At 40.0% G+C, this 13,738-nt stretch overlaps 1 protein-coding gene across 7 annotated transcripts in view; it reads right to left on the bottom strand.

Annotated features, from left to right (window-relative positions):
• The window catches only part of APP (amyloid beta precursor protein), a 295,844-nt gene that overhangs the window by 22,474 nt on the left and 259,632 nt on the right, over positions 1–13,738 (bottom strand). For all 7 annotated transcript variants that reach the window (XM_053565412.1, XM_053565413.1, XM_053565414.1 and 4 more), the window contains one exon: positions 3,651–3,872. In XM_053565412.1, the coding sequence (XP_053421387.1) occupies positions 3,651–3,872 (222 nt within the window). The remainder of the gene's footprint in view (positions 1–3,650; positions 3,873–13,738) is intronic.

Raw genomic sequence — 13,738 nt, 5'->3', positions numbered from 1 at the left:
GAAGAGCTGGTCGGCCCAGGGTTCACTGCTAAAGAACCACTTACATTCTCTGTGATTTTTGGCAAATGACATTGTTTCTGAATCTCAGTTTTATTGCAAATAAACAGGGTTTTTCCAGGGTTCAAATGTACGTACTTATGCAAGAGAAACGTGCCAATGATAAAGTACTATTCCACAATTACTGAAGGGAATAATAAAAAAGCATCAAATGTGCGTAGAAAAAAGTCTAAAAGTCATTACTACCATATGGTATCATTAGTTATCTCAGAGTGAGAAGATTATTCTTATAAATTCCTGTCTCTCTTTTTTTAATGGGCATGTATTACTTGAGAATAGCATTAAAACCTTTTCTATTTTTTAGAAAGATTAAACAGTAATCGTTTCAGTGACTTAAACAGTTTAAACCTGACTTAGCATGCATTAATGTTCAAAAATTAAGTACCTCTTAAGTTCAGGGAGCATGTATCACAAAAGGTTTTCTTCTTTTAAAGGCAATTATGACTGATGGATGTGTTAGTTCAATGTAAGCATTTCACATTGTATATCAAAGCAGTACACTGAACTCCATAAATGCATCAATGTACAAAGTTATGATTTAATAAAAATTAATAATAATAAAGGCAATTATAACATCGTTGCATAAAAAAAGAACATACATCTGCAAGAGAAAGTAGTGCAGTATTTCCTTACCCAGTGCAAATACTTTCCAATTTTTCAAATGGACCTTTACTTACTGAACCAGAAAGTAACTGCATCAATATAAAGCATTCAGAACATTTTAACTGAATTTTTAGTATATTAAAAATAAGAAACAGTTTCTCCTAAAGAGTTAAAATAAAATGTAAGCACTGATGTGTTATTCCCTTGCGCTCAGCAGCTTGGAATCAAATCCTTTGCTATAAGAGGAGAAATAGAAGGATCATGCTAGTGGGATTTTTAAGCTCGTTAGTTCTGGTATTGCTTGTAATAGACCCAGGCTAGTACTCCCTTTTATACGCTGTCCACCAGGCCTAAGGAACCAGCAGGGACCCAGTTTTACATACGAATACGAGAGGCTTAAAAAGGACTGATTCATAGGTTTCAGGGAAGATATTATTTAACCTCGGTTTCACCATTTAAGTCAGCTTCCTCTTTGCCTCTTTATGGCTACTTAAAAGTATAGCAGAGGGCAGCTTCATGCTGCAAATAAATAAATACTGTCTTAGAAGACCTGTTGTGTCTCTTTAAAAATATTATAGTATTTTTCCTATGTACTCAATTTTGATATGAGGACAATTAATGACAATTAAGGTTATGGGGGGGAAGCAGAAAGAGGGACGGAGGGAGGGGGGTGGGGCCTCGGTGTGTGTCACACTTTATGAGGGCAAGACATGATTGCAAGAGGGACTTTACCTAACAATTGCAATCAGTGTAACCTGGCTTATTGTACCCTCAATGAATCCCCAACAATAAAAAAAAAAAAAAAAATTATAGTATTTTATGGACGTATTATTTACAAAAGGCAGACTGCTGGCTCTAAAGACCTCTGGGGGCCACTGCCTGCCACCAGTGGCCTTCTCCAGCAGTCATAAAAAGTAGAACAAACAAAATGTTATTATCACAAATGCCTATGGCCAGATCATTTTGTGATCCCTGACAACAGTTCTATAACAAGAGCCTCATTTTAATTTTGCCATTCGTTTAGATTTTATGGGTTTGCAATCAAAGAGCAAACATTTCTTAAGGCAAATTGCAGCTATTCAAGAGCCTAATACATTGGAAAACTGTGTGAGATATGCTTATTTGAAATTTCAATGTAAATTAAAACAATGCCTGGGCATCAGACCTTCCTGTGGACTTGACTGTTACTGAGAAAAAGAAGGTATTTTTTTGGTAAGCATTTGAAGCTGTGATAATAAGGACTGCGTGAACAATGAATGGAAATCCTTGGAGAATTTTAGATATTTTCAGTAGCTCTATGTGTGTGCATATATCTGTAAAAGGAAGGACTAAGAAGGAACAAGTACATGGGGAGGAGAGGAGAGGGAAGACTTTAGGACAGGATCTCATTATACGGCTTGTTATAATCATTCTTTCAAAGATAGGCTGTTTGGGCATTATGGTAATTCATCTTGAGACAGGCTGATAAAAATCTCTCTAATAAGATCCTGGTTCCATTAAAAAAAAAAAGCTACCACTAAACATTTACCATGTTCCTGGTACTCTGCTAAGTACTCTGCTTATTTAATGTTCACCCCTGAGTTAGGAATTATTATCAACCTTACTTTACAAACCATCAGACAGCCAGAGAAGCCAAGTAACTTGCTCAGAAGCAAGTAAATCTGGAATTTAAACCTAGATTTGTATCATTTAGGAACGTAGTGCAGGACTTAATATCCTACAAAATGGTGGGTACCGTGGAAGTGGTTCTGGCTGTCACTAAGAGTGGGGCGAGAGAGAGGACCTACTGGATTTTAGTGGAGAACTACCAAAGATGTCAGACACTGTGCCCAGGGCTATCCCAACAAATAAAAATTGCCCTGAACCCTACATGGTTTTCTAATTTCCCACTGGACACACAGGTGTTTGTGATAATGTGAACCCAGAACTAATGCAATTTTATATTCAAACACAAAGCATTTTTGTACTTTTTAATTTGGAAAATGACATCACTAATGCTTAAGCTGCTTGTAAAGCCTGAACCAAAACAGGCCCCCTGTATCAGTCTGAATCTGACACTGTCACATCCACATGGGGCAGACAGTTGACTTTGACAATAGGCTACTGTTGGGCCTGAGCACTCACATGTTGAAACAAATTATCAAGTATGTCCATTATATTGATTTGCTCCCAAAGTTGCCAATTTTATCTAAAAATTGATTGTTGAGGAAACTTATCAAGATGGTCGTGAAAAGAATGTTGGGTCTAATAATAAGGAGACCCACAAATCAAGACTCAGAGATCTTAAGTACTATTGCCTTTCAACAGTATAATAGAAGCAATAATACATCTCTTCGTGAGAAAGTATTTTAAAAAAATCCCTACCAAAAATCACTACTGAAGAACTTACTCTCCAGGCACCTCCATTTCCTCATTCGAAAAATAGTCATAAAAATAATATATGGCATACAGTGTGTATTCTTTACACACCTGCTTTTATTATTATAAGAGTTAAGAAAAGAACGGGAAAATAAAAATTAGAAAAATGTTATTGCCTCCATTTTCCATGTGTAGAATTGCCTCTTGAATTATATCGTGGGTCCACTTTGTATGGGACTGGTAACTCCGCAGATGACACTCCCCTGAATGCAAACGAGGACCATTGGGAAACAAGAGGCTTTTTATCTGAAAGTGTTCTGTGCAATCATGAGTAGGTGGCATTTTACCATCTATACAATGCAGCTGGATCTTTTCCAAAAAATTTCACTTTACTTACTTTGTAGCATGAAAAATGGTAAAGAATAATTCACACAAACATAATGTTATTTTAATGACTACATAGTAACTCCTAATAATTCCTTCTTAAAGTAACACAGAAATGAAATATTTTATTACTATAATCAAAGAAAAAAAATCACCCCTTGAGAACAAAAAAAGATCTCTCTGTCTCTGTGTCTCACACACATACGTATATCTACCAAAACAATCTTGCTCCCTCAGGGGACTCGTACCTTCATTTTCTGTGTTGGCTGGCACAGAGTCGGCCCCAAAAGAATGCCAGGGCTGGAGGTCGTCCAGGCTGAACTCGCCGTTCACGGGAAGAAGCTCCACGGTGGTTTTCGTTTCGGTCAAAGATGGCATGAGAGCATCGTTTCCATAACTGATTCTTGGCTCGCTGATCATTTTCGCCAAGACATCATCCGAGTAGTTTTGCTCTTTCTGAAGCAGCTCATCTAAACGAAACAAAACCGTCCCCTTGATGAGTGCAGGGAGTCCCAGGCACCACCTCAGCCACTTTGTGTGCTATTTCTTCTTGCGTCACTGACTTATCTGAAATTCTGGTGGTCTAGTGCAAATCCTCCAATCACACGTTAGATTATTGAAATTAGATTATTAAAAAGATTATTTTTACTGTGAAAAAAAGAGCTTATTAGATTATAACCTGGGATCAAGTGTTGTTACTGTTTTAAAAAATGACCCCAGGTATTGAGGTCTGTGAATCTCCTATTATGTTACCAAGATTTACCAGGTTTTTCCGTTAGTCACGTCTTGTTTTAGAGGTCCACAGAGAATGTATGTGCTATTAACTACAATATCTGATTAACTAGAGTATCTCATTTTCCAATCATACCCACGCCAAGCGTTTATGTCATCTATTACGACACCGCAGACACATTCCTGGTTATTATTATTGCTGGAGAAAGTGAAGAAGATAAAATCGAGATTCAAATTTGATATGTAACATTTTACTATCATCCTTCAAATTAGCTCTTAAATTGCTAAAACAGAAATGATCTGAAAGATTTACATTCTGTTCAAATATACCTATTAAAATAATTTGATGGAATAGCATTAATATATACGATTAATAAGTTTCCATAAAGTCAGTTTTATTGCAGGAGATTTTAAATGATGGAATCCTAAGCCAATCAGTCCTTTGGAAGTTTAATTTGAGTGATAATATATCGCAATTTGCTGTAGCACCATTCTAAAATTCAATATTTAATGCTAGTAGTGACCTTTTCCTTCCAGATAAAAGCCCCCTGTTCGAGGTCCTATTCTAGGGAATGGCTAAAACCATGTCATACAGAGTTCTAGGGAGTGGCTAACCATGTAGCCAGTGTCTGATTTAATAAATTAAATGGGCATTTCTGTTATATCAATTTTGTGCTCCTGACTGTTAGTCACTTACTATACTCAAGAGGGGATATTGGTGTTTACATGTTCACCCCGAGGGAGCCACATTCCCCAGTGAGGGAGCTCTCGGCCTCCCCTGGGGCCACTTGATGTCTGTGTGGTATTGACTATCACTTACCCTCCTTCCACACCTGAAAACGTTTTCTCTGTTTCGTACACACACTACTGAACTTTTCTTTTTTTTTTCATGAAATCATAACTTTCTACATTGATGCATTTATGGGGATCAGGGTACTGCTTCGATATACAATGTGAAATGCTTACATTGAACTAAGTAACACTACTGAACTTTCCCCGCATGATGTCTCTGAATAACTCTTCTTGCTCTTTTATTCCCACTCTTTGTCCCTGTTATTTTCATCTTGTATCTCTTTCCACAATTCTCCCCTTTGGGAATCTTACCCAATCTTGAAACTAAAGATCTGCTACCTTTGGAGGAATCTGAAATGTTATTTTCCCAGTTTTGACTTCTCCCTCCTACTCAAATGTGTATCTTTCCAATAGTTTGATGGAGATACCAACTTAGAGCTTCCTCCTGATGCGTGAACTCAGTAGGTGCAGAACTGTACTCAAGGTCCCCTAGTGGTCCCTCCAGCTTTCCTGTTTTCTTGGTTCCAGCAGAACCATTCTTCCCATCACAGGCTTGAAGCCCTCAGAACCTGAGTATTTCTCACACTACTGACAAATCCTTTTAAATTCTATTTATGAATATTCTCATCCATTTCTTACTTGCTTATCATCCCCTCCAGGAACATGATTACATTCCCTCTACCATTACTGTGATGGTCTCTTCATTGCCTGCTGTGATCTGAACGTGGTCCCCCTAAGATTCATGTGTTGAAACTTCATCTTCATTGTGGTGGGGCCATTTTAGAAGTCAGTCATGAGGGATCTATACCCAGGAATGGATTAGTATCTTAGAGAAGGGTGAGAGGGAACTAGTCCAGGCCCTTTTGGGCTTGCCTGCCATGTGAGGACACAGAGTCTCACTCAGTCACCCTGAGTAGAATGCCATGGCATTGTCATGGCTCATGGCAACTTCAATCTCTTGGGTCCAATTGATGCTGTTGCCTTAGCTTGGATTGTAGGCACCTGCCACAGTGCCTAGCTATGTTTTCTATATTTAGTAGAGATGGGGTCTCATTCTTGCTCAGGCTGGTCTAGAACTCCTGAGCTGAAGCAATCCACCTGCTTCAGCCTCCCAAAGTGCTAGAACTATAGGCATGTGTCACCATACCCGGCCAACAAGGTACCATTTTGGAAGCAGAGAGACCAGGCCCTCAGCACTCATCAAATCTGCTGACAACTTGATCCTAAACTTCCCAGTCCACAGTCCAGAACTGTGAGATTTTTATTGTTTATAAATTACCAAGTCTTAGGTATAATTATTATAGAAGCACAAACTGACTAAGGCATTGGTCTCCCTACTTCTCTATTCCTTTTTCTTTTCCTGATACTGAAGAACAGCTCCCTCCCCATTTCAGTGGGCCCCTTTTTCCACTGAATTCATCCCACCTCTTTTGCCAGATGCTGAAGGCCCTCCCCATATTTCTAGCCATGAGCTCACTGCTCCTCTCTCAGGCTAAACAGCTTGGGTCTTCCCATCTTGATACCTCTGTTTTCTGTGCCTGCTAATTGGGACACCCATCTGTCCTTATCTAAATTACATGAACTCTTTAAAAAGCCCAAATCGAATGCCCTGTCCCTATGACTTTCCTGTTGAGGCAGAAATTGTTATCCTGATGGGATAGGAAACTGAGGCCGGCTGAGATGAACTAATCTTTTTAACCTCCAATGGCCAGTAAGCACCAGTGCTGAAATCCAAGCCTTGGGTTGCTTGACACTAACCTCCCTGAATTTTGTCCCCATTTATTTCAGCTTCTCACAGTATTAGAAAAGTGGCTCACTCCTACTCTCATGAGGGGGCTACTCATTCCCAGAATAAATGTAGGAATCAGGCATTATGAGCATAACACTGTTCTGAATGCTTCAGTAATACCTTCCACTGCTGGAGATGGGGATTGTAAGCTGACTTAATCGGCCCTATGGTTATTACTTTTGTTCCCCAAAGTAGGCATTTCCCAGGCATGGGCAGCTGGAGAGTGTCCTGTACTCCTCGACAGTAAAAAGGTAGAGTAGGAAATTATCACAGTGGGAAATACTACATTTGTATTTCATAGAATATCCAAGGCATTTTGGGTGGAGGCAAACCGTGGCCCCCCTTTTTCTCTTTTATCTCTTATGCTGCAGCAGGAAATCTCTTCCAAATGGCCACCAGAATAGTAAGCCTCGCTATGGTTAATTTTCTTGCTTTATTATATTCATTTTCAGAAAATATAAGTGAGAGAATGAAAGATTCAAAAAAAGTCCGTGTTTAGCAGCATAAAAAGCAGTCAACTTTTTTTTTTTGTTGTTGGTTTAAAGTAGTAGGAGTCCATAATCCTATCTCAATTTAACACAGGACATTTAGAAATAACACCCCCCAACCCCCCAGCTATGTCATTTATAACAATGAAGTCGGTGTGGTTTTAAGGGGGAAAAAAGAGGTGGACAAGATGAATTACCATTGCCAAACAGAGGATCTAATGTGGTGATCAAGAACCTTCTAAGGCAGCCAGCTAGCACTGGATGTTATTAAGGGCTCAGGATCTTAGCTATGGCTTAACACACTGGCACTGGGCAGTTGAGCCTATGACAATACGTCTAGAGTCAAATATGATTATTTCATTGTTCATTCCACGTGGGGCTTTATCTTTGACTTCTGTGGCAGGAGTAATCATATCAAAACCACAGTTCTACCACATTACTGACCCTGATGGATAATCCTTTTATCTAAATTAATTTAATATCTTATGATGTTTTGAGCCCAAATTGGGGATTTTCAAAGCTTTTAAGCACCTACATTTGCCAACTGCTGTATTCAACTAAGAGATTGTGTTTATTTTCCCTTCAAACCTCTTTTCCCCCCCTCAAAGCTATTTGCTATTGCCCCAAACTGTAGCAGTTACTTTTGGAATCAAATATTTTCTTCTATGATACTCAGGCACCTGAGCCTTGCAGTTAAAAGTGAAAATATTTAACTGAGTTCAGTGGTGATAATATTGAACCTATGGCTTAAGTGCTAAGAGGTATTTAATTTCAAACATTAAACACACAACGAATCTCACCACCTGGCTTTTAAAAATGCTTGGAGGATGTATGCTAAGTGTACTACGAGGGAACAGTGGGGGGTGGGAACCTCTATCAATTACCCACCGCTGAAGACATTTAAAAATATCTTAAAGAAAGCAACATGAAGAGACAACAGCAATTTCATCTTCAAATGGCTGAGATTTTAGTTTTTGTAGAGGCAATAGCCCATGATGTTCATTTTGAGAGAAATGATCTCACAAATAAAAGGACCATTGAATGAGAAACAGATGACATCATTGAATATTCTTCTTTTAATTATTAATCCACTAGTCAAATGCCTTCTAAAAATTTAATGGCCACATTTTAGGTTTCAAGAAAACAAAGCCTATAGACATGAAACCAAGCTTTAGCTGTATTTACTGAGTGACTTTCTTCTGTACACTGAACACAGGTGGGGTGGAGAGGCACTGTTTTTGTTTGTTTTATAAAGGAGGCGCCATCTCAGCCTTTCCTTTGCAAAATCCAGCTGTTAAAGGTCTTATCTGGACACCAGTGAGAACATGAGGTCACAAGGTTTGCTGGTTTTTCTCTTGTCTAGAACTGAACAACCACTGCTATTATTATTTTTCCTCTTTTCTGATTCTTCTGGTTCCTGGTAGAAAAATATTTATCTGCAGCCTCTCCCCCAAAAGGAAATTTCTTTTCAATTTTGTCTAACATTTAATCCATTTTTATCTTTCAAATAAATCTTTACTTATGCATCTGCCTGAAAGGACTGAGGCTCACTCCCCTCCACCCCACACAATGACCCCCTTTCTCTTTGCCCTGACACAGCTGCCTCAGAAGTATCTGTAAATGGGATGTACTAATTTTTCCTTATCAGGAAGCTCCTCTATAAATCAGCAGCCATCCATCCATTCCAGGCATTTTGCCCACACCAGGACTATGAGATCAGATTTAATTTTGTAATCACTGTCCTGTGCGTGTCTGATTCTCGGCTCAGCACATAACTGCTGTGCTGTTTATTACGCTTCATCTCTCCATGGCCTCTCTAACTCCTTAAGGCTTGTGTTCTTCATCCATAAACTCAGGGGAGGTTGGTTGGATGGTCTTTTCCTTCCCTTGGGATCCTTTTATCTGCGCTCTACTACACGGGGAGCTTGTTAGAAATGCAGGATCTCAGGTCCCATCCAGATCTAGGGAATAAGAATGTTCACATGACTACGATCCTCAGATGACTCTTCTCCTTGTTACAGTTTGAGAGGACCACTCTCCACCACGCTGGCCACAGCCACAAGGTGGACCAAGGCACCAGTACACAACACCTCAGTTATTCCTTCATTAAAAAAAAAGCTTCATAACAAAGCACAAAAAACAGGGCCAGGTATGAGAACAAATTTGCCAGAGGAAACTTTCCTCCAGAAAATACTTTAAGGTCGTATTTTAGGAACCCAGCACACTCTGTTGCCTTGAGTGTCTCATGACTGGCCACATTTCTGATCTAGCCACAGGAAGGGAAAGAAGGGGTATGGAGTTCCTTCTTCACTGGCTCAGTTTGTAGTCAGGAAACTACATACCAGTGAGAACAGGGAAGTGCTCAGGAAACAGGTCAGTGTGATGCAGACTTTGAAGAAAAGAATGCCCTTCAAAGCACAGACAGCATCCAGGGGCGCACTTTGTTGCTGGGTCTGCTAGATAAGAATAGTTCTTTTCTACTAAAGATGCTTTACCCACCCTGGCCAGTGTTGTCTGTCTACTTCTAAACGTGGACTTACTTGTAGTTCAGTGGAGCAGCGGTTTGCAGTACTGATTTGGGGGAGACCCTCTGTGGTCTTCAAGGGAATGCCCCACAGGACTGGGATGTTCTGATTAGCATATACGTTACTAACACCTGTGATTTCAGAGCCAGACAGTGACGGGACTGTGCCAGGATACGATACCGTAACAGCCTGACATCAACTGACCTCGTTGACACCTTCCATTTCTGTGGCCTTTTCAAACCCGGCAGCTCATTTGATACCCACAACAATTGTTACAGGGAGATCCCTACCCCCAGTGATGGCTGACCAAACTGACACCCATCCTGAGAAATACAGTTGAAAGTAGCAAACGGTAGAACTCAGAACCGAACCCAAGTATTCTGATTCTCAGTGTCAGCTTCTAGCTATTCCATAAAAAATTCCACTTTATAGAGGACGTGACTATTTGACTCAGATTAGGAACCAATATTAAAGGGGTACAAACCCAAGCACCTTGTTTTTCATACATTTGATATTTGTGATATATTTGGAAAGGAATGAATTCAATGTCTTTTTTTTTTTTTCATATGAAGAAACCAAAGTAAAAAAGGTTCAAGCAATAGTCCAAGATCACAGAATTCTAGATGGTGAGGCACAAAAGCTCCCTTCTCTAACCAAGCGAGGCTGCACCTGTGACTTCCATTTCAACAGCCCATCCTCAAAGTACCTTCCTCTCTGCAAACTCCTCCCCAACTCTTCAGATTTCCCTTTCTCAGGGTGAATAGGAAAGTTATATAATCAGCCAGAAGCCTTTACCAATCCTGAGTCAAATTAAAAACAGTTTAGACTCCTTTTGAGTTTGAGCTCTTCGAAAGTGTTGAAGGTGGATTCATTCTATAGACTTCAATCAACCCAAACGTCATGTAGCGTAGTGGCTATGATATTCCAATGGCTGAGAGTGATACAGCTCTACATAACAGGACCACATCTTCCAACTTGGGGAAGAATTTACTGACATATTTTCACAAAGCAAATGCTGTCCCACAAATCTAGTTTTTATCTTGACCTCCAGAAAATGAGGTCAGTCCTTTTTATTTTTAGCTACACTATCCATCTTGAAAGTCTCCCGGAGTGAAAATTCAGAGTTCATGTCTAAATCTGGGTTTCTTTTTGTTGGTAGTTTCCTGGCCGCAGACTTTTAAATGAAGCTGCTTTGTCCACTTATGGTAACAAACTGTCCCTGGAGGAGGCACAAACAAAAATACAGATCACTTGTGAAAATATTCCTATTGCAAGTGACACTTTCCTGAAATATTACTCGTCTGGCTTAGGCTGAGGGTATAGAAGAAGTCCTTTTTCATTTAAGACACACTTCCTTTTCCTTTCAAATACCATAGATCAAACAACTTAGAGCTACCAATGGTATCAGTCAGAAATCAAGATAAAAACCAGTCAGACTCCCTGGCATCTAAAAGCAGATTAAAGGGCTCCTTTTTCACAGTTATTTGTGGAACTTGTGCCAATATCTTGATCTTATTTGCAACTACATTAGGAGGTCTTGGTCCAGCCTGGGTTGTCAGAAACCTAAAGTAGTGACTAAAATACAAGTTTATATACTATAGAAACATCCTCTAAAAGTTTGCTCTGGTAAGGTCATAATGCATATCTACCAAAGTCAGGCAGTGACGTTCGGGAGCTCATCCTAGAAGCTGTGCTGCACAACTCATTGCTGAGTACCACGGCGGTCATCTTCGGTCAGCTATGCACAGATGCCTGTGCCTACTTTACCCTTTGAAGCAAAAAAATTTTTTTTTTTTGAGACAGAGTCTCACTCTGTGCCCTGGGTAGAGTGCAGTAGTATCCTAGCTCATAGCAACCTCAAACTCTTAGACTCAAGGGATTCCCTTGCTTCAGCCTTCAGAGTAGCTGAGACTACAGGTGTCAGACACAATGCCTGGCTAGTTTTTTCTGTCTTTAGTAGAGGCAGGGTCTCACTCCTGCCCAGACTGGTTTCATGCTCCTGGGCTCAGTGAATCCACCCACCTTGGCTCGGTGTAATCCCAGAGTGCTACAATTACAGGTGTGAGCCACCGCACCCGGCCTTGAAGCAATTTTGGAACCGTTTTTGCAATACATCAGCGCTGTAGTCTTATGAAGGTCTGACAATTAAGCTTGCAAACTTGCCACCATGCCCGTACACTGGCAGCACTATGTCGCTAAGGTTTCATAACTTTGGTACATCAATATCTTACAGGTGTGTTCGTATCAATGTGTGGCAGTGTCTTGCTGGGTCCTGGCCATTTTAGAAAAAGTTCCAAAATTGCACTGAAGGGTGCAGTAGGTGCTCACATCAGCGCACAGCTTCCCAAGGGGAGCGCTTCCCAGGGGACCACAGTGATATTCGACAATGAGGTGTGTAGCGCTTTTCCTAGGATGAGTTTGTGAACTTAATTGTCGGGCCTCGTATATGCCTGGCTAGTTTTAAGAATATAAATATTCTTTTTTGAGGAAACACACAGTGAAGAATTTAGGTGTGAGGGCCTTTCTGTCTGCAACTTACTTTCAAGAAATGAAATTTCATGTAATATATTTTCAGAACTTTTCTGTAAGTCTGAAAGCATATGGAAATAAAAAGTTTAGTACTTTAGCATTTACAGCTTTCATTTATACAGATGCAGATGTTTTCCTTTGGTCCATTTATAGTGAAATTACATCATACAACCATTAATGTAAGCAGATAACAAACTACACATCCTTTGCAAACAAAAATAAAAGGAAAGGCGATTCTGGCGCCTCCTCTCTTCTGAACATCAGTTCATTATTGCTTGTGGTCTTCAACCCAAGACACAGCTGTTTCTGCACATGCTGGTGGAAAAACTGGCTGTTTCGGACTAGTTGAGAGGTTTGTTTTTATGGCTGAGCTAAAGAATTTTCTTTCTTTTTTTATTTATTTTTTTATTAAATCATAGCTGTGTACATTAATGTGATCATGGGGCACCATACACTGGTTTTGAGCTAAAGAATTTTCAAGGGAATTCTAGCTCTAGCGTATGCTGTGACCGTATCGTGATTCTTCCTTTATAGAAAACATGTAACCAGTTGGTATTAATTACTAGACTAACATAAATTCAGTGCCAACAATGCAGATTGAAGGAGTCAGAATACTGTAATTCATCTGCAATACCAGCACTAGAGATAAGCAGAGTAACGTTTTATTTCCAACAGTTTTATTATTATTTTTTTTTTTTGTAGAGACAGAGTCTCACTGTACCGCCCTCAGGGTAGAGTGCTGTCGCGTCACACGGCTCACAGCAACCTCCAGCTCTTGGGTTTACATGATTCTCTTGCCTCAGCCTCCCAAGTAGCTGGGACTACAGGCGCCCGCCACAACGCCCCGCTATTTTTTGGTTGCAGTTTGGCTGGGGCTGGGTTTGAACCCGCCACCCTCGGTATATGGGGCCGGCACCCTACTCACTGAGCCACAGGCGCTGCCCCCAACAGTTTTATTTTTTACAGCACTGATTACTTCATCACCTCCATGTCATCACTTTATTCATAATTTTTATGACGAGGGCCAATGCGAATAAACTTCTCAAGGTACATGGAGCGTCCTTGAAATCAGGATTATGAGGTTGGAGGACACAGAAGAATCAAGAGGAAGAATTCTTGTCTAATCTCATTCTCCACTACTGATTTTCCAATGGTCTGGGAGGCTGTTCTACATAGTTTGTTTGTTTTTACTTCTAAGTAAGTTCTTAGACCCAGAGTAAATTGGGAAAATGAAACCTGAGGATTGCTTACATCTGGGACGGTAAGGATCACTTTCACTTTTTAAACTGCTAATGCTTTTAATGAGGACAAAAAAGTAGAATGAAGGAAAAAAATGTCCTTGAATGACAGTTTTCATGCTCTGGCATCATTTTTTTATAAAGGCAAAGTCATTCTGATGACTGTATATAACTGGGATTTTCAGGGAAGTCAGCCCAAAGTGCCCCCTTTTCTCTACCTGAGCTCTGAACCAATGAAGACAG

Source organism: Nycticebus coucang, chromosome 16 (genome assembly GCF_027406575.1).
Source record: "Nycticebus coucang isolate mNycCou1 chromosome 16, mNycCou1.pri, whole genome shotgun sequence".
Classification (NCBI taxonomy): Eukaryota; Metazoa; Chordata; class Mammalia; order Primates; family Lorisidae; genus Nycticebus; species Nycticebus coucang.
Note: the sequence above shows the minus strand (reverse complement) of the source record. Positions and strands in the feature narration are given on the sequence as shown.